The sequence below is a fragment of the Ixodes scapularis genome, unplaced genomic scaffold (assembly GCF_016920785.2).
Source record: "Ixodes scapularis isolate PalLabHiFi unplaced genomic scaffold, ASM1692078v2 PGA_scaffold9__187_contigs__length_104089568, whole genome shotgun sequence".
Classification (NCBI taxonomy): Eukaryota; Metazoa; Arthropoda; class Arachnida; order Ixodida; family Ixodidae; genus Ixodes; species Ixodes scapularis.
The window spans coordinates 94,195,728-94,221,415 of NW_024609884.1; the positions used below are offsets into that span (position 1 = coordinate 94,195,728).

Sequence of the window (25,688 nt, forward strand, 5' to 3'; positions counted from 1 at the left end):
ATGCATTTGTGTACTCGCCACTGCTTGGGAGGCAATTTAAAGACCCCAGGCCAGCGGTCGTATCGCCAGTACTGCCACCGGCAAAGTCTACAGCCAAGGCACCGAGCGCTCCTTGCTGCAGAGTGATTTGCCACTGTCCAAACTTTCATACAACAAACTTGACAGACTTGTCATAATATGAATCGCAATAATCACTAAAGCACCGACATGGACCCCCAATCACGCAGCGAAGATGCGTTCGTCGACAGTGTAAATTTGTGCTTTTCTGAAGCAGGCAGCGGCTTCTGCTCCCACATGTAATTCCGAGGGGGCTCTCGAAACGGGTTGTTTTGCTGTCGTAGGAGTGGGTGCGGTAGCACTGGCAGCCCTACCTTGGCTACAATGGACCGTAGTGGCACGGCAGAATCGGCCGCGCACTCGACACACGACAGCTGCAGCGCGCGAACCAGCGAGGATGGGGAGAGGCGCACAAACGAGTCGACTGAGCCCTTTCTCACATCTGTCTGGCACAAACAGGGGGGTCTGTTTTTCTGTGCGGCTCCACTGATTTCGCCGAGATTTTGGCATTGCGGGTAGAGTCGCAGATCACGTTTCCTAGACCGCAAATTCTCGCTCCAGGGTGGAACAATTTGGGACTCGGATCGAACAAGATTGGGAATCTTGAATCCTGACTTGGATGGCGCGTTGGACGAACAAATGCCAAGACAGCATAAAGAGTTGCATCTGCCCATGAAAATACTTTTTTAATATACTATACTTGGGATTCAGTGTTTCCAGATAAGTCCGAAAAATTTGGAAAACACCCGCCGGTAAAATTTTTGGTAATTCAGATTTATCCGATAAACACCAAATTTTAATGTTACAATAAAAAAAAATGGATGGTAATATACAACTAAGTTTGGTCAAAGCACAAGGTCAATAGTCACTAGAAAATGCCACCCCAGTGTCCTTTTCAAATCTCGGATGATTGACAAGGGACGTCTTACCGTTTAACTTTTCAAGGTTCATTCAGGACAAGTCATTGTACTTCTGGGTCAGAATAAAAACCACTGTTCCGGTTTCTAATTTGGACCATATTATTTGGGCTTGTTAGAGAAAGGACGGGTTGTGTTTTTGTAACAGTGAAAGCTATGAACCATAGAGATTTCATAGAAGGGGAAAAAGGGGGGGGGGGGAGTTAAGCTTTTATAATGTTTCCAATTCCACTCCGTGCAGCTGTGGGGTAGCATGATTGAATAGGATAAGTTCAAAAACAAACTTTCCAACTGATGAAGAGTACTTCCAAAAGCTTAGTAATTTTAAGGTATCAACGTTCATTGAAGCAACACTTGTATGGAAGTTTTGTCATGGGACAGATTAATGGCAAAGCTACCAATGCCAAATCCAGCTGAAGAAATATTATTTAATACATGCTTTTTTTTTTTAAATCTAGAACATGTTTACACCTGTATATCTTATTTTTGAAAAATATAAAAAAACTGCAAAATTAAATTTTGAATTTCGGAGAATTGGGTATCTAACAGAAATAAACTCTGAATATTCGGCAAAAAATAAACAAAAAAGAAACCAAAGCGTCAAAAAAAAAAAAAAAAAAACTAGGGAGACTGAGTGGTGCGCACTCAATCAATGGTGTGAGCACCACTAAAGTAAACGAAAGTATGCACGAGCGCGCGCAGCCTGCAGCGTTGTTTTGGCCCGGTCAAAATAATTTGTTAGTGTGCAACCTTGTGTCTAGATGGCATTACATGACTGCGTTGCAGCGTACAGGCTTTCTACACTGCAACACAGTCACTTAGTGCCATCTAGACACAAGGTTGCACACTAAAAAATTATTTGAACCCCAAACCGAGAAAGTGCAGCATGGAGGAGCACGGCGGCAGTGTCAACCGTCGTCGCTAATCATAGACGTGCATAGAGAACAGAAATGCTGCTGCTGCAGTATTTATGTTCTCTATGCGCGTCACTTGAGAACGACAATTTACGTAAAATCTATTACTTTTGATCTAGAAAATTCATAACACCGGCCATGTTTGCTTTGTGAGGCTGTGCAACTGCTTCATTAAACAGAAATATTTGTTAAACAGGAATTCGTTTTAGTGGTCAAGGAAGCACCTTAAACACATAGGAGATTGGCCGGGACTTTATTTTTGCTTGGTTAAACGGGCATTTCCGTAGTAGAGGAGTTTGTTATAAAGGCGTTTGACTGTACAATGTACAAGTCTCTTGCTCTACGAGCCAGTTTTCTAATGAATAAGGCACAATTGGTAAAGTACAGACTAGTATATTGCGCTAGTTTTCAATTAACTAATGCGCCACAGTTTTGAATTGAAAGTGACAACTGTTGATGTCAGTTTTTTCTGTCTCTTTTGCAGGGACATCACAAATCAATCACTGCCCTGGCTGTGAGCCCCAATCGGGAAACAGTGTACACTGGCAGCCACGACGGTTACATCAATATCCTTTCACCCGGCCAGTGCCAGTGAATGCATATGTTTGAGATTGCGCGGAGCGTTGCTTTTCCTTATCGCCTCGTGTAAGCTTCTGGGACGCCGCGTCGGGAGACCAAGATCGTGTGGCCGGTGTCACCCACACCAATCAGGTGCAAGACATGTGCACCGGGACAGACTCGGTGTACACGTGTGGTCTGGACGACACTGTTCGCTCCATCGACCTGCTCTCCAACCAGTACTCGTGAGTGTTTTTCCGCTAGACTGCCTAGTGTACTAGATAGTTGCCGCTGGTATTCGTTCCTGCCAGCCCATTTCTAACGTATATTCCTAGACTTTCTCAGACTGGGTACCTGCGTGTGCCCTAGAGAACCTCAGGTGTACTCTTTAGCACCCTTAAATAAATTTGTTTTCCAAATTGAATTTAAGCATAGCTGAATGTCGCTCAAGTTGCCTAAAATCTAAGTTTAAACCTCGTGTAGGTAGGACTGTTTCAACCGCTCGTGGAATAAAATGTTGAAGCAGGGTCTCCCTAGGACCATAGAAATGGGAGAAATGTAGGCACAACTGTTCTGCTGCCTGGGACTTTAGACGGGTGCGTAGGCTAAGATCGCACGTATCTAGGCGACCCTCGATTGATGTCTGTAGGGAACGAGAGCTCGTAAAGAAGTCAATTGGTTTCCGATTTTTGCGATCGTAAATGGGTGGTCGGTATTTCTATGAAAATGGTGGGTGCGGCTCCGAGGTTGAGGAAACGGGCAGACGTGCTGAGGTTCGCGCAAGAGTGCACTTCATTGATGTAAACAACCCAAGCCATGATCAACTACTAGCATTGTTTTTATTCCCAGGAATTATGACTTTTGTTTGCATCCCGCACGCTTTTTTGTTTGCTTCCCAGGAATTTGAGCATCAAGATGGACTCGCAGCCGAGGGGCATGGCAACTGCTGATGGAAATTTGGTCGTCGTGGCTGGCATAAATGACGTGAGTCTTTCATTAATAACCTAAATGAGGCTGGCTGTGGAGTTTAACCTAACCATAATCTTGACTCTTGAATCAATGATTTGGTTTTGTTGTAGTGCTAGTCTACTGCCTTTATGAAAAGAGGCATTAGATGTGTTTGTGAATGCAAAGGGACTAAGACCACTTATAACGTAACCGCTTATAGTGCAGGACCGGGTACAACGCGGCTTTTTTAAACCACCGGCTCGCCTCCCATAGAACTCCATGTATTCACATACCGCTTAAAATGCAGGCGCGAAAAGGGAAATACCGGTTATAGTGCGGTTTCTGGAACAGCCCGCCGGCCCCGCTGACTGACCGGCGCAGCGAGCATGCTTCCCTGTGCGACTCTAGATAACGGCGCCAACTGCGCTAGCCGCACGCGGCACTCGCGGGTGCAAGGCTGGCAAGGAGGTTGCTCGAAGAAGCAAAGAGAGCGGCGAAGACGAATGACTGCGCGCGAGTTACAACGCAGCGAGGTAGCGAGGTGCGACCGACACACGCACGCGCGTGCTCAACTCCGAAAGCCTTCCATCGAGCCACTCCCAAGCCTTTCACCCTTTCGATTTCACCCTCTCGCTGTAGTGACGCAACACCAACCTCCTTGCTTGCACCGCGCGCGCGCGCCGAACGGAGGCTGGGTGGGCTGGGTAGCTGGATGGTTTCAGTTTCGCTTCTTGCAGAGTGCAGACTTGCACCACGTCGTCTGCTTGGACCGCGTGTGGATCGCCTCAAGCATATCGTGCGGAAATCGACCGTCCATCCCGATCTCTCCGTCTCCCAAGCCCAGGATGGCCAAGAAACAAGCCCTGTCTCTCGAAACTAAACAGAGCATCGTCAAAGATGTCGAAAGTGGCATGAGAAAAGCTTCCGTCGCGGCCAAGTACAACGTCGCTGACACGACGGTTTCTGCTGTCTGGAAGAACCGGGAGCAGGTACGGAAGCAGCTACAGCAAGATTCTGCGTCGCTCTCAAGAAAGAGGATTCGTACGTCAAAGTATGAGGACGTCGACGAAGCCTTGTTTAGGTGGTTTCGCGAAGTGCGAGCCAAAAACGTCCCAGTGAGTGGCCCGATGCTACAAGCGAAAGCGAAGTCTTTTGGACATTTGTTCGAACACGAAGGCTTCAACCCCCTCAACGGATGGATCCAGCGGTTTAAAGATAGCCACGGGATCAGCTGCAAAGTTATCTCGGGCGAAAGTGGGGAAGTCGACGACGCCAGCATCCAGGCGTGGTTTCGCATTCATCTCGAGACGATGCTTTCCGCGTACACGGACAAAGACATCTATAATGCTGATGAAGCTGGGCTGTGCTACAACATGCTTCCCGATCGCACTCTTGCGATGAGAGGTGAACCCTGTTCCGGCCGCAAAGTCTCAAAGGAACGTGTCACGGTTTTGTTTTGTGCAAACATGGACGGCTCCGACAAGCGGCGCTTGTTTATCATCGGGAAATACAAACGACCCCGTTGCTTCAAGAAGCGAGAATGTCTGCCTGTGGTGTACACAGCAAATGGAAAGGCCTGGATGACCCAAGAGTTCTTTGCTAGTTGGCTGAAAAGTTTCGATGAGGCCATGGTCGCAGAAAAACGGCGTATCGTCCTTATTCTGGACAACTGCAGCGCTCACAATGTGCAGCCACAATTAAGCGCAGTCAGTTTGAAGTTCCTGCCGGCAAACACCACTGCTAAAAGCCAGCCTCTCGATCAGGGCGTCATCGCTACAGTCAAGGCACTCTACAAGAAGCGCATGTGCGAAAGGGTCGTCTTGAAGTTGCAACGAGATGAACCCCTTAAGGTGGACTTGAGGGGCGCCATCGACATGATCACAGCGTCGTGGTGGCAAGTAAATGCCACAACCATCCAGAAGTGTTTTCGCAACGCAGGGTTTGTGCGCGATGCCGGGAATTCGGAGGACGCCGATCTGCGCAGTGATGCGATCGACGAGGCGATCGGAGCGAACGACGTGTGGTCCGACCTTGTGAAAAACCACTTTGTTCCTGCAAACGACACGTTCCAAAACTATGTAGATGAGGATGACGACGACTCTCCTATCCGTGAGGAAGCAACCACCGATGAGGCTATTGTTGCAGCGGTGCGAGGTTCTGGGGCGAGTCCACCCGAAGACGAGCCGGACGACGACGAAGAGAGCACGCCGGAAGTTTCAAGTAAAGACGCACTGGAATTCTTACAGAAACTGAAGGTTCACTGTGAGCAGAACTCCTTCAGTGATGAGGTGTTAAAGTGCCTTAGCGTTGTGGAAGACCAGGTCGTCCGCAACGCCGTTAAAAGGCTGCGCCAGGCAAAACTCGCCAATTTTTTTGAAAATGTGTGACACTTGAGAGAGGTGTACTAGTTTAGCGATATAAGGATCGACTTTCCTCAGACTACGCTTTATTTTTCATTTAACATAAAATAAATTGTTTTACAAAGGTAAGTTGTCTCATGGCATGTATTTTGGCCTGAAAAATTGATGTTTTGGTTATAGCGCGGTACCGCTTATAGTGCGGATTTTCGCGACTCCCGCGACATACGTTATATGCGGTCTACACTGTATCTTGATAGGCTGAGAAGCTTGGGATTTTCGAGGCCTCAACAAAGCTCAGTCCTTGTTGAGGCTTTGTAACCACTGCCTTTTTTTCTTAATTGTGCCTCCTCAACTTGGCTGCTAAGTGTGCCTCCGCAGCTCACTTAGATTTGTCTGTCTTGAGGTGGTTGAAAGAGGGGTTAGCGGCCTTTTCCCAGCTGCTGGTGCTCTTTTCTCGGGGTTGTCAACATAATGACTATGGTGTGGGGCTCCTGTTGTGGGTTGTTTCAGATTTCTCTCTTGGAGAACGATCTGAAGGTGGCGACGCATCCCATCGACTACGAGGCGAGCTCTGTCACCATTCACCCCAAGGAACAAGAGATTGCCGTTGGCGGTACCAAGGTGGGGGCGACCTTCTTAGCTGCTGTAGTGTGCTGGGAGTCTCCAAAAGGGTCAAACATTCTGCTGAATGAGGTGCAGCTTTATGGCCACTGGCGTTGTCAAACTCCCCTAAACCTTTGCCATGCGGATGCCCTAGAGCAAGAGCAGACATATACAGCTTAAATACCGTATTTACTCGCATAATGAACGTGGGGTAAAATTTTTGCATTTACACATTTGTGCGAATAGTATCATATTAGGTGCCAATATGATAAGGCTAAGTACTGTGGCACGTCTCCACTGATGGAGGCGCACCCACGGTTGGTCGGGGGCACGCCTGTAGTAACTATGCTTTATAAACTGTGAACCTTTTTAGGCCGCTTTCGGCTTGTCTTTTGTCAAAGAAGTGCCCTACGAAGCTCACTCAGCACGGAGAGCGACCGTTCATAGGCCTAACCACTTTCCCGATTGCACTGTCCAAAAGCGGACCACAGACGACGGCGTGTTTGTTGACATCAATGCATCCGACAGGCAAAGAATGTCCAGGGCTGAGCAATTCCTCGATCCAAGCTTCCCGCTCGGTTTCACTGTTGATCCCTTCCGCAGCTACGCACATGCAGCCATTACGAGAACGGCTTGGCTTGGCTTGGCCTGACCGTTTGGCGGCAAAAGAACATTGGCTTGGTGGCTAGCTAAGTTGGACGCAGTTCGAGGCTCGCGGAGCCGAGAATTGGAGGTGTGCTCATTATGCGAGGGACGAAAAAAGTTAAAATATTGGTATTCGTTGTGGGGGTGTGTTTATTATGCGAGTGCATTCATTATGCGAGCAAATACGGTACGAACATTTTCTCACTCAACTTGTTGCAGATATTTGAAGTAGGAAGTAAGTGGCAGATTTTGTGCTTGTGTCAAAATCTAAAGGCTTGGACTCGGGATTTTCTCACTTTCAAGAGTCCGGTTCACAGTGGCTAATAATCACAAATCTCCCCTTGGTAATGTAGCATCAGGAGTTTCCGAGGGTGCAAGACTCTCCCCACTACTATTCTTAATATACATAAGCGACCTTCCTTATGACATTCATTCGAAAAATTAGGCTATTTGCCGATGATTGCGTGATATATCGCCCACTCAGAAATTATTCGGATCACCTCATATTGCAGGACGACCTAACACAAATTAATACCTGGTGTGAACAATGGCTTATGCCGCTCAACCTGGACAAGTGTAAAGTAGTTTAGTTTACCCAGAGAAAATTTACAGATGCATGTTTATATTCACTTGGCGGCACCCCATTTAATACACTATCTTCTTATAAGTACTTAGGAGTAAATTTAACCTCATCGCTTTCTTGGGTACTACATGTTGATATTATAGCTGAGGCATCACGCACACTTGAATACCTGAGACATAATTTGAAATCCGCGCCCAGTCACCTTAAGAAACTTGCATACATAACATTAGTTCGACCAAAGCTTGAATATGTGTCATCCATCTGGCACCCTTCTCAAGCTTACCTTTCTGATAACCTGGAACGCATGCAAACCCGCGCAGCACGATTCATCGCATCAGCTTATACTCATGACATCAGTGTAACCCAATTTTAAGAAACTCTTGAACTACCCTTACTGTCCAGTCGAAGATAGAATTCTCGGTTATGTTTATTGCATAAATTCTACTATAACTATCCATACTCCCATAGCATCCTTCTTGCTCCTGACAGAAAATATCATCACGCCTTAATCACAGTCAATGCATCAAGCGTATTGCAGGCGAAACGCTTGCGTTCAACGCTTCCTTTTTCTTCCATGCAATAGCCATCTGGAACTTCGTTCCCGACAACATTGTAGTCATTACTGACCCAGTAAGGTTTCTCCAGGAAATTTCCTTACACATCCACTAATCATTCCCAGCTAAACCATATCAGTACTTTGTGTTCTTTACTATTGTTATTTTGGCTCTCTCCTTTTTCTATTTTTGTCGTTTTGAGGTGTCAAAATGTATTTTAGTTCTCGTCTACTCCCCCCCTTATGTAATGCCCCACCTGGGCCCTTAAGGATAAATAAGTGAAATAAAGGAAATGAAAAAGTGAACTGGTCGATGTATATTTCTAGTGAGCTAATCGAGCACATCACAGGGTGTGCATGGGGCCTTGAAAACCCTTGAACTTGAAAACGGCATTTTCCAGACCTTGAAAGCCCTGGAATTTCTAGCATTGCTTGAAAACCCTTAGAATTCCCAAGAGCCTTTTTTTTTTTTTAAACTGAAATTTTTTTACAATACTAAATTAGAATTTTTTTTTTTATGTGTATGTTACCATAAATTTTAAAATTTCAACGAGGAAGTTTTTTTTATATGGCACACTGAGACACATTTAGCGGTTGCCTGTTAAGTGCCTGGCCACAATGGTAGTAGTCCTGGTGGTTCCGGATCCGGTCTCGCCCATCCGCCATCTTGTGATCTTGCTCCCCGTTTGCCTTATTCTGCATACTGTTTATTAGCTACTCCTGGTTTGCTTATTCCCCGTCTGTTTTACGCTACACATGGTGAACATAGTTTAAATTGTGCACAATGCCCTGAGAAGTCCAACTTTCGGTAGTCGTGGCTGGGTCACGACGACTACAGGAGGGGTGGAACAGCTGCGCCATTTGTGCCATCTTATGCCAGGCGTTTGTTTGCGCCATCCTGCGCCATGCTGCAGAAACTGTGCCACAGCCAATACCTGGTGCCATTATGCACCAATTCTCAAGACGTGCACCAAAAAGGATTGTATTTTGTCTTGGTTTCGGTTTCTATAGACTTGATTGGCAACAATGAGCGTGTTTAGCTCGGTCGGCCTTGCAATTCTATGTTCCCTTTAATCTCGCTGTGTATCCTGAGTCGGAAGTGCGCGAAAAAACTCGGGGGGGTTGGATTCCAAGCTCTACACTACCTGCGACTGGATTGTTATTCTTCAACCACCAGCGGTTGAGCAAGTCGGCCGAGGTGAGGTAGAGTCGTTAAGCGTCGGATTGCCTGAGGCTCTGCGGCCCGGGATCCGGACATCAGCCAGTTGAAAACAAATGAGCACAAGATTCCTTTTAGTACTTCATCGTTAGAAATTGGAACCACATTCCCGCAAGATAAATCGTGAATTGACAGAACTGAAACGCGGTCCGATCTGACACCTTGCCGGCCAGCAGCTCTCACGCGAGCTGTTTATCGCTTAGAATATGATAACTCCGCTAATTATAGTCTGCTGCTGCGATATTGAGTTGCGCAATAGGATAAACTCGAAAATTAATGCCCTGTTTCTCCGTGCAACCGCACGTTCGTTGCTTACGCACGTCACATGACTCGCATATATAATTACTCTGTCGAGCACGTGTGGGTTCTGCGATAAGCAGAGCTGGTTTATATTTTGAGCAGCTGAAAGCCACTCAGAAAATATCAAGGACACTCGCTTCAGAAACGTATGGTACTTGCTTTCTGGTTCTCATTAAGGCTCGCAAAGTTTCAAGTTTTCGCATCTGTTACACTGTTATCCCACCTACCTAGGTCCCTAACCGCTCATGTTCATCTGTGCTGCTAAGCACAATTGAAATTGCTCCCATGCTCATCTGAGACACTAGCTGAAGTGCAATGAAAACTGATTTGAGCTGCTCCTAGCTTGCTCCAGAATGTAGTTTTAGCTGCTCCCAGCCTGATCCAAAACAGCAGTTTCAGCTGCTCCCGTGGCTGCTCCCAAGTACATTTCATGAGTTCCACCCCTGCTACAGACGCCGAGAAAGCAGAGGCAACAAGTGACATCACCTACATTTTCGCCGCTTTCTTTAGGCTGTTTGACTAGACATTGTCAAGTCGAACAGCTTAAGGAAAACGGCGAAAACAAAGATACAAGAATTCCTAAACATTAACCAGGAAATCAAGGAAAAGCTGCAGTAGCTCTACTGAACCCTTCACTAGCACCTCTTTTTCGCAAATGCACCTTTTCCTAGGTATCGTGCAATAAATAATTTTCGCAGTGCATTTTAAAAAGTTGTGATGGTATTATAAATTTATTAGATAGAGTATTTTAAGGGGTCCTTAAAAATATCTTTACAGGCCCTTAAAGGTCCTTGAAAACCCTTGAAATGTTTTTTTTTTTTTTTTTTAAGTTTGCACGAATCCTGTAACAGACTTGTGTAACATGTGTAGTTTTTGGTACCCTTTTATCCTGCGAAATGTAATAAAAATTGGGGTGTGTCACTTCATAGCATGAAGTCAATGTTGCTAATTGCAAGCAAGGTTTAAATTTTGAGATAAAGCAAGATTGCACGAAAAGTTCAACTTTTCGGTGAACAAATGATGAGCTGTTTATTAGTACTTCTTAGTGCAAGATTACCGATTGTCAGGAAATTTCTCATCTTGAGCAGAGTATTCCTTTAACTCTTTCCTGACCGTAAGAAAAATGCCTGTTCTGTGTGACTTTGTTTTCTTTTTTGACGAAACTTAGGTTTGCAATACCATATATAAAAAGGGTGCTAAATAAATGTGCTTTTGAGTGATGCAAACATCACAACAGGCTTAATTTCTAAGGCAAAATTTTATTATTCAAAGAATTTGTTTTTAAAAATTGGCCCAAACAGAGTGGATAAATCAAAATCTAAAGAAAAAAATGTGGCAAAAAAAATGTAAATATACAAAATGTTTTTTATTTTAACAATGAAAACCTTTACAAAGGAAGTTCTAGCAGCTATCAAAAATCAAGTGGTCAAAGCAGCTCGTCACTGTGGTGAAGCATAGGTTGATTTTTGCTGATTGTTGCTGTCAGAACTGAAATAGTATAACGACTTGCTTCATCATCAGTCTGAAAAGTCGAGGGAGGATTTGTGAGAATTGCCACACTTGCAAGCGGGCATCGGGCCTGTCCGTGACTCGGCAATGACAACGAGCCGTCGGTTTCATGCTCAACTTCAAAATAGTGGCCGCGTTGAAAAAGAAACGAGCCAAAACTGTAGTCCTCAAATGACACCTATGAGCTGACGCAGCGGCCCCGTGAGCTTTGCGGAAGATTGGAAATGGCGTGGTCGGGAATGTATGACTAAGGGGATGCTGTCGGCTTCTTCACGTAGGACCACAAGGTGCACGTATATGTGCTCAAGGGACATAACATTGAGGAAAAGACAACCATGGACCATGCGGGTGCCATCACTGATGTCAGGTTTTCCCCCGATGGCCAGTACCTGGCAGCGTCGGACTCAAACCGGATGGTTCGGCTCTACGTCAGCTCTTCTTATGAGGTATGCAAGTATGAAAAGCCTATCTGGGTGACTGGCGCATGCTCTTCTCGAGCGGACACAGGACTGTTGAAAAGCCAAATGTGGCGAAACACAAACGGTGCGAAGAACAAGGACCAGTAGAATAAGCAAACATGGTAACTGTGACCATAAAAAAAATGATTTTCTGATGGCTGCCCATATCGATTTTTGCTTAGCTTGGAGTGTTGTGGAGCATAAATGCAAGATGCATATTGTTGTTTCTGCCAGTCATTGGTAAGCAAGCGAGGGGGCAATTTTCAGTGGCTTAGCCTCAGTATATGTCAGTTTGTATGCTGCACAGTTAGGAAGTGGTTGTGTCACGCAAGACAAAAGGGAACAGTTGCCTTGTTTGGAAGATGCATAGTAGTCTGTAATAGGGGGTCAACATGCGAGTATCAGCTGATGGCCAGCATCACAGAGTGATACCTTGTGAATGAAGGGGAGAGTCGCCATGTGCCAAAAGAAATTTGCTGCTGCCAAGGTGGCACTGGCAGTGCCGATGGACCGATGCTCGCATCTTCATCCTTGTGTCCAAGACAACTGTACCTCGATTTCTTGCACAAATTAATGGGTTCTCAACCTGGATTCCCGAAAGTGTCCTCGCGAGTTTCCCTGAGCTACTAAAATTCCTCGATCGTCCCTCCGCTAAGCAAAGTGTTTTTCAAGCACTAATATAGTAGACCCTGAAGCCACTTATTGCTGCATAATTCTTTGCTAAAAGCTCTTAGTATGTGTGTCTTTGGGTTGGTTAGCTTCTGCACTGCTTTAGTGGACCAGAAAGAGGTTCCTCAGCTGCCATTGGAGGCGAAGTTCCTCAGAGTCTTTGCATTTCTTGATAGCCTTGGCAGCCATGTTTCCACTCCCAGTGGGGGGGGGTTAGAGTGAGCTGTGCAATGTTTCCAGCTGGCGCACAACCTCGACTGGTGCTTCCATACGGCCCGGGTGAACTGCATTGGCTGGTCACCCGACTCAAAGTTCCTTGCTACTGGTAGTTTGGACACGGGAGTGATTATCTGGAGCACCGAGCAACCCACCAAGCACATCAACATCAAGAGTAAGACTCCCGTTTGCCCTTGGCCTTTGACTTTGGACAAATCTCGTGGAGCTATACTTGGCTCTCCTTTCTCTTTCTTTGTTCTCAGTACTACTCTCTGTAGCTATTGTACTTGCCAAGAAAATAGGTAAAAGAAAGTTTGAACGGTGAGGTGAAAAAGGCGATCCAGTGATTGTCCTTCCTCCCTTCTTGCAAACTGGCAGTAATGAGATTGAACGCCATTAAAATGCAATGCTGGCATGAGACAACCAGTTGTTCCTCATGCTAAGGGGGACACTATACAGTAAAAAAAGTTGTGCGAAAAAAGTAAATTTTGAAAAATGCAATATTTACATCCACCAACATCTAGAGAGTATTCCCAGAAAGTTCTGTTTGTTTACACTGCATTGGGATTTATTCAAATTATTTTCAGTCCACCGATGCTAAAGAAAAGGTAGAGGTTCGAGCACTTTGAATGCGTTTTTCTCCGTTCCAGTTTTTGGCATAAATTTCGCTTGATTAATAAATCCAGCGGTGAAACTGCTGTGCCATTTGTGCCTAACTGTGCCAGAACAAATAACCTGCTGCATGCTGCTCCAAAGACTGTATTTGTGCACAATTTGCACCATGTCTGCGCCAAAAGGGAGCTGTTCTCGAAAAGGAAACTGAAAGTTTCTAGCGTGTTGCATTGTTGGCGGTGCCTCTGAAAATGAAGAAAGTGCAGTTGTTATTTTTTCGGATGCCTAAGTACTATGTGTGAAGATTAGGGCTACGTGAATATTCGAATTTTTGAATAGTAGTTTCAAATAATGCACTATTTGATATTCGCTTAAAAATGAACTGCAATATTCATGCTTTTCGAAGTGTTGATTGTGGCAGGCTAGACCTCTTGAGTGTGCTTATCCTCAAGCACTAGTGCACTATGGAGAAGCAATGCGGAGCACAAGTTTGTCTGCTTCTTGCACGGGGTTGGCCAATATGTCAGAACGCCAGGCTCTTATACACCAACTCATGTTTACAAACAAACCGGAGCGCCCCTAGCGAACGGCGCTGCGCATGCGCGATGGATGGTGGGCAAGAAGCACGCCGTCGCCCATAAACAAACCATTGAATTACGTTGTCAGCGTCGAGAGTCCCCGTGCTCTTTTTCGCGTTGAGATTGTTGATTCTACGTCCTCCTAACAATGTTTAACTACTTAAGTGGCTTCAGCGAAATTAACGAGGCAAAACTTCGCGTGAATAATACGACATGCGGCGATTCATTTCACGTGGACGCCGCAGAATGGGCGCTAAAGCCTGACTCCCTCGATGAGATTCTGTTCTCTATTTTCAGTCGCGATGTCGCTCGGGCTGCAAAAGCGAAGAACCGTAGCTGAGATGGTGGAAGTTGATACTGAAAACCACAAGTGGAATCGGGCATTACAAGTCGGTGATGGTTTGGTTTACGGGCCGCTGTCGTTTAAACGAGCTGATGACAAAAAACGGACAAGTTTGAAAGAGCAGACGACAGTTCGAACGCATGCGCAATAGAGTGCGGGCAAGAAGCACCGCGTCCCGCGTCAGCAAACCATTAGAATGTCACGTTGTCGGCGTCTGTGTGAGTCTGCATACTCTTTTTCGCGTTGGAATTGTCGATTCTACGTCCTCATAGCGATGTCTTGCCACTTTAATTGCCTGAGCGAAAAATCGGAAGCGGGAACAGACCAAACATAACAAGTCGGTGATGGCCACTGGTACCAATGATAAACATCTTGTATCTGCTGTTTACACTGAGCCTACTTAAGACTTTTGAGGCCTGCAATTACTTCTTATTGCAATCACCGGGTCAAAGTTTGGTCTACGAGCAGACGACAAAAAGCAGACAAGTTTGAAAGAGCAGACGAAAGTTCGAACGATCAGGCGGCCGTCTAAATTTGAAGACTCACTGAACCCGTGGGTGGTCCGGACAACTTGGCAGTTTTCTCTCGTTCATGTTGGAACAAAACAAATACATCTGGCGACCACAAAGTGTTGCCCGCACAAGCAATCGTAGCTCGACAGCGTCTAATTTGCCCTTTTCACGGCTACTATCCACGTTCTCGGACGAACTGAGGGGGCAGAAACACATGAAAACTGATCTTCAAACCTTTCCGGACTCTCTTGGTACAGCCCCCGTCGCAGCATTTTGATGAGAAGGCAGGTTTTTTGTCTGGTTTCTTCCAAAAGAACACAGGAATGCTTGTCTCGCACGGCGACTTCTGCCCACTGCCCCAGACCGGAAGTGCGCCCGACGCGCCACCACCGTGGCATGACGTAGGAGAGTTGAGTTCGTGTATTGCCTCATTGAAAAAAATAGTGGGTAAACCTCAAGGCATTTAGCATTGAGCGCTACCAACTATTCTTTCAATCAAATCCAGTCGGAGCTCAGCATCATTTCGACGTCACTGCAACCCCTGCACTTGAAGCAGACGGCTTGTTCTCTGCATACCTGGGGAGCTGACCCTGCAATCTCACAACTTGCTTCGCTGCAGCGCAGCTGTGCGCTTAGGTGAAAAACACACCTTGAAAGTGGTATAGTGAACATGCACGCCTGGTGTATAAAAAAAAAAGAAACTAATTGTGATAATGATGTTAATGCAAAGGTGCTGTGAGCTGGACGAGAATAACAATAATAATTCCTGGAGAAGGGAAACAAGAAGGTCAAAGGACAAACACAAATCTCCGAACACAGCTAGGTGACTGGTGCACGACGCAAAATCCGCCTGGTTCTGGTATCGAACCAAGGACCTCTCTATTTCCAGTCGAGCGCTCTGCCAACTGAGCTAACCAGGAGCTAGACGTCAGTAGAGCAACTGGGTTTTAAGTGTTAGACTGATGGCAGCTGTTAAAGCCCGTTTGCTCTACTGACATCTAACTCCTGGTTGGCTCAGTTGGTAGAGCGCTCCACTGGAATGTTATTGTTGATATTTACCATTCCAGTAAAATCATAATTCAACTCTGGCTATTATGCAAAGGGTTAAGCAGTGATGTTCTAACAACCTGTGTTCATTATTTGTGCTTGTTTTTTTTTAATTCAAGAAAATATTTTTATATAGCAAGATTTATAAATTCCCTTAATTATGTATGACTGAGCTCCTTTATAGGTATAATTTTATGTCAAATCTGTCTTACTTTCCATCTCAATGTAGGTGTTTGACTTTCTGAGGCCACAGTCTAAGTATAGCTACCCTAATATCCCGAGTCATCGCCCACCCCACTTTTTAGGCCAATATTGATTTGCAAAAAAAACAAGTCATTGCCCACCCCTTCAAAATACTCCAACGTTGACTCCGCGATCCTCAAACAATCATTCTACCCAAAAGACGCGGCCGCAGTCCTTACAGTTGGAGGATGTCCGTGACAAAGTAAAACCAAGGAGGGAGACACTCCTCTTTGTTTACGCATTTCCTAAGCGAGCGACCTCGAAGTCGTAGTGTATCCGTGCGAAAAGAAAACCATGGAGTTAACGAAATGCAAGTTTGTTTTGCTTACAAAAAAAAAACGTTCCACCCCCCCCAAAAAAAAAGAAAATTGGAAAGATAACACAAGCAGTAACTCATTCAGGGATCGCAAAGTGAACACCTCATATCCTGGAATATAAGCGCGGAGTGTAAGGTCAAAGTCAGTTTCTGCCAAAGTTCGCCGCGATCCCGCCTCCCCTGGCACGTCGTGACAGCGGTTTTGCAATGTTTAAGACAAAGCCAACGGGTAAATAAAGCTTTACTGGAATGCCGCACACAGACGTTTGTAGAGTGTACCATTTCGAGCACAGTGTTCGTGGTGCTGTCCACGCCACGCAGCAACGCCGTCTTAACCCGCATTGATAGCACGCCGTGCACGAAGGCATGAATGTATGCACTAAACAAGAAAGTTGCTCAAGAGCTTGCGATTGACAAGGCGCCCGACGCCAAAGTATTCGCCTACGCGATCGCCAGCTTTCCCGTTTTCTCAGCATCGCTCGTCGCTTCTTTGGTCCGCTCGCTCGCTCGTTCAATGCGCCTGGTTAGTTTTTCTATTTTCTTGAGGACTTTTTTTTTTTTTGTTTTAACAAACGGAGAGAACATAGCAGTGTGACGTGCTTTCACAGAACAAACGTTCGCGCCGTATGCCGATCGGTGGTGTTCATGGCACGTATGCAAGCAACGGACTTTGCGATGGTAAAACATTCTTTCATGCGCATTTTTTGCATAAAGCAAGAAAACTAATTCGAGTTTTGAGTTTAATGTATCTCTTCTGCAGCCGCACTAAGTACGCACAAAAAAAGCCCTTTCTTTTCAAATTTTTTAAACTTTTTCTGCTTATTCAGCGAGACATGGCCCACCCCACTTTTTAGAGCGCAGCTCTTAGGGGCCCGTTCCCGGCTTAAGCGGCGTCGGCGTCGCCGTTGCCGTCGGCGTAACCAAGGTCATCCCAAGGTCACATGGCCCCAAGGTCATCCCAAGGTCACGTGACACCCAAAGTCACGTGACCCCCCTGAAGTCACGTGACCCCCCTGAAGTCACGTGACCCCCCGAGGTCACGTGACCCCCCCCCCCCCCCCCCCCCCCCCCCCCGCCGAAGTCACGTGACCACTGGGGGTGGTCACGTGACCTGGGGGTGTCACGTGACTTCGGGGGGCATCCGCATCGTCATCATCACAGATGCCGTCATCAGTGACGTCACTGATGACGTCACCGACATCCGCATCGTCATCGGAGTCCGCATCGTCATCGTCACTGATGACGTCATCAGTGACGTCACTGATGACATCATCGGCATTGTCACGTGAGCCCCCAAGGTCACGTGACTCCCCCCAGGTCACTTCACCCCCCAGTACCCTTCCCTCCCCCTCCTCAAGAGCTGCGCTCTAATTCGGTGTTACAGGGAGTTGTAAACGGCTTTCACTTTAGTGAAAGCCGTTTACATGAATTCCAGGCGGAATTCATGAAAAACAAGTTTTTCATGAATTCCAGGCGGCAGGGGGGTGGGCCATGACTTGGGATATTACGGTAGGTTATATTTAAAGAGCTCATGAGTGGGCTATTGGGAACAACTTTCGCAAGTTCAGCTAAATTTTTGTTTAAAGTGGAACTTTGCCCATTTTAGAGCTACTTAATCCAAAGCCATCATCTGAATGCGGATGGCTTCCTGATTTCGAATTGGTATTTTGTTCCTCTATATTCATTCTAGTTAATTAAAAAAGTGATATTTTGTTCGCTGCCAGTACCAATACCGTAAAAGCCCGAGAGATAGCCCACCTAAAATCGAGAGCAAATCAGGTGAAAATATGTAGTGGACTAACTCTCGGTGTATAATCAAGAAAAGTTTAAAAAATTCAATTTTTATGTCATGTGTCCCTTTCAAGCTTGTTATAGTGACGAGGGGCAACGAAGTAAAGATGACTGTACTTCCCAGTCAGCAATATTCGCTTATATCCCGCCATAGATAACTAGCTGCATTTAAGTCGCGGCCATCGTTGATCCCAACACTATGATTACTACGGGTGGGCTACCTTTCAATGCTTAAAAAATATAGCAAATCAAGCCAAAAATAGGGGTGGGCTATCTTTCGGGGGTGGGGCATCTCTCGGGATGTTACAGGTGCATCATTCTCCCCAGTTTTTCCTCAGTTTTCCCCGTCATTCAAACGTGACGTCACCTGTGGGCAGCGGGGTGTGCGGCCGGTAATCGGGTACGCTCGTGCCCGCCTTTCGTGTCAAACAGCAAGAAAATGGGCGTTCGTGCTATAAAAATCTCTAGTTGCATAAAGTATGACCTTGGCCTTCGTGCTGAACTATGAGAGTAAAAAATAAGGAAGCAATTAAGATTCTGAATTGTTTTTGCAACTCGATACGCTCAAGCCATGACTTGCTAGTTTCTTGAAATCGCTAGCAAATCCGTTCTCCTTTTATCAGAAGTTGGCAGTTACGCTGGCGAAGAAATGTCGACGAGTCAAGCACTACATTTTTTTGACAAATTACCCAAGCACCACGGAGAATGCTCGGATGCCCCACACGCTTGTGTTGCCTGAAGGAACAAGCCATTTGTTTAAAGGGGCACTGAACTGACACATCAAAATCATATTTTTTTTTATTATGCGAAACTATTGAAAACGATGCCGGGACATTACCCTCAAAATTAGAAATTTGGGAATTCAGTATTTGTGAAGTAAAAACACAAATTTCCAAATGCCGAATTCGAAGTTCCCGCGCGATCCGCGCCGGTGCGTTGACGTCAAATATCGTAGGGTCCTGAGAGTCCACTTTCTTTCACGACTCCCTGCTGTTGCCATGGCGACCCAAAGCGAGGAGAAAAGGAGCGACCTCCGGCCAAGGAGGTGGCGCCGGCGGACCGGTTTTGAGTGGTGTCGCCTGTTTTCCGTGGGAGGATACAAATCCAGGAGACGGCACCACAACGAACTCCCGATTTTTGGTATTTCAAAAAGAAGGACCGTAGTGCGTTCGCAATTGCGTTAAAAAACATGTTTTAGGATTGCCGTTATTAAATGTTATAGAGATGTCGCCTACAAAGCTTCTAAATTTCATGATTCTTGACGTCACGAATCAAAAGAAGCGAGAGGCGGGAGAATCTAATCACAAAAATAAACAAGCGCGCGCGCGCGGGGAAGTTTTTTTTCGCGATGCGGTTTTTTATGCGTGTCTATGACTGCAACTTGCATCGTTTTAGACAATAAAAAAAAAATACAACCTTTGGGGTGTCAGGCCCCTTTAAGACTTTCTTTGGAAAAGTTACTGTTACAGATGCCAGTACGTGGAACTACTCTTGTAACATGCGTATGCTTTTTGGTGATTGTTTAATTTAGAAAAATATCTATAGACCATTCGAGAAAGGCGCTTCTGGTCGGCGCCATTTTCAGCATTTGTGCGTGTGGCGCGTGCTTTGCTCGCCTTCCAAAGCGGCGAACATGCGCGTGCTGGGCTCTGAACACACGCCTAGACTGATTCTCGCAAACAGTGAAATGTATGGAATGGAATGAACCGCATTCGTGTAGGCCAGATGACTGGTTACTGAAGATCATGCTAAAATGACAAAAGAACTCCGCAACCACCGAACCAAACATCAAGGTGCAATGAGGCGTATAAAATACACAAATACACTATTCATCTTCAAATAAAAATATTTGCTCAAAGATAAAATAGTGCGTAAAGTACAGAAATGGATCATCATATTTCTAATTATTTTTGCAATATTATTAGCGTTCCTCTTTGGACGGATGTCGCAGTGGTCACAGCCGGCTTGAGTCTGCGCTTGCCGGTCTTGAAGCTGTTACAGCTGCAGAAGGATACTCAATTCGCAGCACGCGGCTATGAGGTATTCCAAGCATGAGTGAGAATGTTTCACGTGACACTATACTTCGTTTCACCTTAGGTCCGAGCGCGGCCGATGTTATGAGCCGAAGGGCCAATCAAACCGTGTAAAAAGCGCAACGTGCTTTTCACGCTGCGGCTAGTCAAGCGCAGCGTGCTCTCTGCGCTTGACTAGCCGCCGGAGGAGCACGCATAGACGGCGAATACCGGCTGGTCCTATTAAGTGCAGGGAGCACGCCACGACGTTGTGCCTCTTTCGCTGTTTCTTTGGCTTTTCGGCTCGTAACATCGGCCGCGCTCAGACCCAAGCTGGAACGAAGTATAGTTCTCTCGGCACACAGCTCGCGCAAAAGCATCTTGACGAGGCTGGCCTCCACTACTGCTGTGGGGAGTACACTTTTTTTTTCTCCCACGAAAACAAGGGTAAAAGAGAAGCGTTTCCGGGCACCGTTTCTACTAGCTACCGCGGAGCACAGATCCATTGCAAAGAAATGTTTAACCTTGAAGCTGCGAAAAAATAATCCCGATCGCTGGCACCCGGAAAGTCACTTTGCGGCTGCCCGGGTTGCTCGTCCGCCTGCCCTCCGGTGACGCACCCGGGTAGGGAAAGGTAGGGGTTTTTCATGGTTGCCAGCAGCTCGACATAGATTACACGCGGCTCGAGCCGAAGAGAGCATGCTATTAGTGTGAAGAAGTTGGGATGTTCTCAAGCGTTTAAATGGGGCGTTCGGGCAATCTTTATTTACTCATCGTCGTCTTCAAAACCGTCGAACGAGACGTCGCTGTCTGAATCAAACATAATGCCGAGGGCTTCTTGCTTCTTCTGCACCGTATAGCTGTTTCTCATGACGTCCGAACTGACAGCAACACCACCGACAGATGCAGTGAATAGCTATTGGATGGAGAAACTGAAGCTTAAATAGGGCACAGGCAGGACAAATGTATCCAGTATTGGGAAGGCGGCCTTTGAAGTCTTTGAAAACAAAAGACTTCACTTTGCTGTACTATCCTTTGCTTTTGTTACAGTATTGACAAACGTTTACGGTCGCGACACTCTGGGAGAACGGGTGTTGATGACCTCACGATTGGCGGTTAGGGCTTTCTGGGAAGAGTCGGACTTCTTTTTATTTCTGAACACAAAAATGTTTATTCCATTGTCCCTATTCTTTTTCTTTTCATGAACGTTCCCTGATAGGATTTGCGGTCTCTGACCTTGCAGCCTGCGCTTCTCATTTTCCATTGTTACGACCGTCTTTCGACCTTGGGATTGACGGTCACGAAATTTCAGGAGGAAGGGTGTTCGCTTATCTCGTGATCCGCGGTTGGGGCTTGCAGGGAAGAGACTGACTTTGTTTTATTAGAGAACAAAAGATGGGGTGTGTTCTACTATTATCCCCCTTTTTCCTTTCACAAACATTCCCTGGAAGGGATCTCGGTCTCTGACCTCGCAATTTGTAGACGAGGTTTTCGGGCTCCCTTTTCGTTGTGAACAAAGGTAGCTTCACCCTGTTATCTATCTCGCTTCTCATTGTCACGGCCGTCTTCCGACCTTGGGGTCCGCAGTCGCGAAATTCAGGGAGGATGGGTGTTTACTTATCTTGCAATCCGTAGTGAAGGCAGGGTTGGGGCGATGACTCGTTTTTTTTTTTATGAAATCGATGTTTTGCCCTAAAAGGGGGGGTAAGCAATGACTCGGAGATGGGCTCTGAGTCGGGATATTACGGTATACAGTTTCCCCGCTAAATTTAGTGGGAAAATGACATCACATGGCTTGAGGTCACTTAACCTATACACAAATCCAGCTTTCCTGCTGGATTTTGCTGTAAAATTGACACGTGACGGGCCATTGCCCGTCATTTGCCATACTCCGTGGACACAGGCCGACCTGACGGGGAAAGTCAATGGGTCAGTGAGTCAATGGGGTGGAGAGGAGTGACCTGGAGGCAGACTTCGAGAAGAAATGCTTACAGGTTTCTAGTGCTAAACCAAGAATGTTTAATGTAGCAACGCAATTGCAGGGCAAATTGCGATACAACTTGCCCTGTAAGTTGCATTGTTTGCAAATTGGATCAGACAAGCCGCGTCCCGATACGATCGTCGAATGAGGACTGCGAATAAGTTCTCGTTTCGACCAGCAAATTGTTGATCCACTCGCAGAAAAAGGATGTAAAGGGTGGAAATATTAGGCAAAATGAATCGCCTTTGCATACTTGAGGAGCAGCATGTCGAGTTGATGCTGAGGAAGGTCGCAGTAAAGAAAAATGAATAGAAAACTCAACTATAAAGCCGGTCGTGGAAAGCTAGTACAACGTCCTACAGGCACACCTGCCAAAATAAGCGGTCCAAAAAGGATGTGCTGATAGTCGAGAGGTCATGCACGTCCCTCCTTGCTACGTACTGATGTTGCGGAGTTCTAAACTCGAATCCTCTTAGGATTTTTTTCTGCTTCACTTTTGTTTTATTACAGCCCGGTAATATCACACTCGGGTATTTCGAATTGTTTATATCAAAACAGTCCAAACATCCCCTTGAAAATCACATGTAATACTATAGGAGCGTTGTCTTTTTGTATCAGACTCCCATGGCAGGGACACTCGATATAGCAAACGAAGCCCGGCCGCCCGTTGCTTGTTGGCGAGCACAACGCTTGGGTTGCAGGGCTGGCAGAGTGCCAAGCCAGCGTACACGCGGTAAAATACGCAGCAAAAAAACAGTTCTAAAAAAAAAAAAAAAATGGATGATGGCAAAAACAAGGGAGGTGATGGCAGAAACGAGGGAAAGGGCACGCGCGCGCGCACTCACAGGGAGTGCTTGCTGTAGAAACGGTAGCCTGCGCCCTTTCCCCAAACACTGCTGATGCTGTGCGACCCCCAGCCCCAAAATAAAATAAGCAAAAAGTCTTTGGCAAGTCGAGTGTGTCGACAACGGTTGTGCAATCTGCAATCGCACTTTGAACGGCTTACCCGGCCAGTGTTTGCAGTCTCTGCCAACTATGCTCTACTGTGTTTAGGAGACGCCAGTGAATTTCAACTCGAGCTTAATTTAGCTTATATCAAACTGTTTTACAATCCCCTTTGAATTCAACAAATCCGGGTTTGACTGTATTTTAATCCACAATGAGGTTCTACAACGAGCACAAGCCGCAGCAGGATGAAAAGCATGGTTACGATGGCTATCAAACAAAGGACCGGGTATGTTTTAAACAAAAACTATGTCCCAATCGCGTGATGTTTTTATCACTCCTAATTTATTATTTGAAGATTAAATAAAGTTGAATGTCTGTTGAACCTTTTTACGGAGCTACCATGACATTTTGTTGCTCATGCTGCTGTAGGGTGTAGCATGGTCGTTGCAGACAGTAAAAAACATAATTTTTAAACTCTGTTTATAAAATGCAGACACAATATTTCATTGTAATACTTAAGAATGACAGTCCTTGTGGTTTAATAAATAAAAAAAAAAAAAATTAAAATGCGGCATTTATTTTTTTTAGGGTTTTACAACCGGACTGGGGTTTCTGGTGTTTGGTAGTTACTCAGAAACGAAAAATTGGTGTCAAATAATCTACTTCGAAAGTGGCAAAAATCGAATTAGTTTTTATGATTCTATTAAATCTCTTCTATAAAGGGTGTAGAGCCAATATTTGACAGGGTTATGATGAGATTGCCCTTCTGTGTAGATAAGTAGGTTTATTTCTCGGGGTACTAGTAATAGCTTCAGTTTGTGTTTGGCTGTGCTTGGAGGCATTGACAAACAGCAGTTAACTTTGAGAGACTCCATCAAAAAATTTAGAATGTCGGATGACCCAGTTACCATCCATGCAATGACTGTAAGTGGCTTCGTTGTGCTTGTCTCTGCAGAAGCTCACCCCCAAAGCCAAATCACCAGGCTAGCATGGTTGGACAATTCAACGATTGTGTCCGCCGGCCAGGACAGCAACGTGAAAATATGGGAGATAAAGTTCTCTTGAAGCCGTACTGCCCTGGCACTGGCCCCGTGGCAAGAAGATGGTTTGGGTTCCTTCCGTTCAAGTAGCCGGATGTTGTGCTCTTCTCCCACATCTTTCGTTTTGGCACCGAGAGATTTTCCTTTTTTTTTCTTCTGATGTGACTGTTTTCCCAAAATGGAGTAGTTTTTAAAACCACGCATCCCTTTGCAAAGGGGAGGCTGTCCCCCCGAATTATTTGCTTGAATTCTATGCAGGTGTGAGTCTAGTGGCTTATGGTAATTTATTGTGGTAGTGGAATGAAAGAAGACCCTTATGAGTATTAATGTTTCAGCCGTGAAACCTACACGGCCTCCCTCCTCCCCTGGCCCACTGTGAAGGGGGAGAATGGGAGTTGCCCCATAAAAGTCAATATTTTGCTAACACATTTCTTTTAGAGGTGGACTTGAGAGTGAATAGATCGACAGGAGGATGTTCATGGACATTTTCGAGCAGTTGGTGCTTCCCTAAGTCTGCCTTTTAGTCAAGTGTTATTCAAGCGTCTTGTTAGATTTTCTTTTGGTGCGGTCAGTCACTGTTTGCTTGCTGTTTATCTGTCTGGTGGACATCTGCGACGCTTTCTTTTAGTTTACGAGCACATGCATTGTACGAGCCTTACAGGATGCCTTGCCCCTGTCGTTTGGTCACTTCCTAAGGATTCTAAACTGTGTATGAAGTTTTTTGCACGGTATCTGCCATTGATGCAACACTGTCTGATATCTGTGGAGGCATGAGTGATGGGATCAACTTCAAAAGTGGTATGAAAGTTGCAAAGCATTTTTTATGTGAACACTTTGGAGCTACTAACTGTACTTGATATTTTTTAAATACTTGAGGCAATTTGCCAATAAAAGGGGAAAGCATTGCCTTTCTTGTTTGAGTGTCGTCACTGGTAGTAGTTTCGTAAAATTGATTTGGAAGCCAGCTCTTGTGAAAAGTGGATTCCAAGTGGTTGCATTAGTTTTTAAAATGTGCACTGAAGTCATTTCTAGTTAATCTAGACACTGTCAGTAGGGCAACATCTCTGGGGACACACTAAGTGACTCATTATTGCGGATACAACTTTTCTGGACAAGGTCAATGGTTGGCAAAAAACACAAGTCTGTGGGCTTCAAGGTATTTGCTGTAAAAGTTTTGCTTTTGGTGGAGTTGTTGTTGATGTGTGAAAGGCACCCAAGTGCAATGCCTGTGTCCCTTGCTGTTCTCGTGCCCCTGGGGCCCTCGTTCTACTCTGCTCGGTGCTTGCCATCGGTGCTCCTCAGACAGAAACCGAATCTTGCGTGGTCTGGTTATGTCTGGGGGCGAACTGAGCGAATGTCGTGTAAATGCGCTGGAGAACCTTTCAGAACCCCACTCGAAGCTGCTATGGCGAGCGTGGGGTGGCGGGGCAAGAAAGGGGGAACAATAACCAATAGTGCATCTTGCCACAGATAACGTCGTTGCACGAGGGTTGACAGTGGGGCGGCACTTTCAGCGTCCTCTCGATAATGTGGGTTTTTCTGTACCGACTTCATCAAATTTCGCCAGGAAGGGGAACTAGTAGCTAGCACTGTGAAAGAACAGAAGTCCTCAGCTCACAGAGTATCCGAGAGCTTCACTGTGTTTGGTGCTTGCCCTGCAGAGATGCCTGCCCCTTTCCCGCCGTTTCTGACCACGGTTGTGGGTGGCAAACCAGCCTCTCTGGTGGTGTGCATCCCTGGTACACAAGCGGACACA

The 25,688-nt window shown here is 46.0% G+C and overlaps 1 protein-coding gene across 1 annotated transcript in view; it reads left to right on the forward strand.

Moving 5' to 3' along the window:
* Positions 1-24,840, forward strand: part of LOC121833669 (actin-interacting protein 1-like) — a 71,193-nt gene extending 46,353 nt beyond the window's left edge. Inside the window, exons 10-16 of the mRNA XM_042287096.1 lie at positions 2,373-2,454; positions 2,538-2,691; positions 3,346-3,430; positions 6,265-6,375; positions 11,445-11,612; positions 12,534-12,684; positions 23,848-24,840. Of these exons, the coding sequence (XP_042143030.1) occupies positions 2,373-2,454; positions 2,538-2,691; positions 3,346-3,430; positions 6,265-6,375; positions 11,445-11,612; positions 12,534-12,684; positions 23,848-23,957 (861 nt within the window). The 3' untranslated portion in view covers positions 23,958-24,840. The remainder of the gene's footprint in view (positions 1-2,372; positions 2,455-2,537; positions 2,692-3,345; positions 3,431-6,264; positions 6,376-11,444; positions 11,613-12,533; positions 12,685-23,847) is intronic.
* The last annotated feature ends 848 nt before the right edge of the window (positions 24,841-25,688 follow it).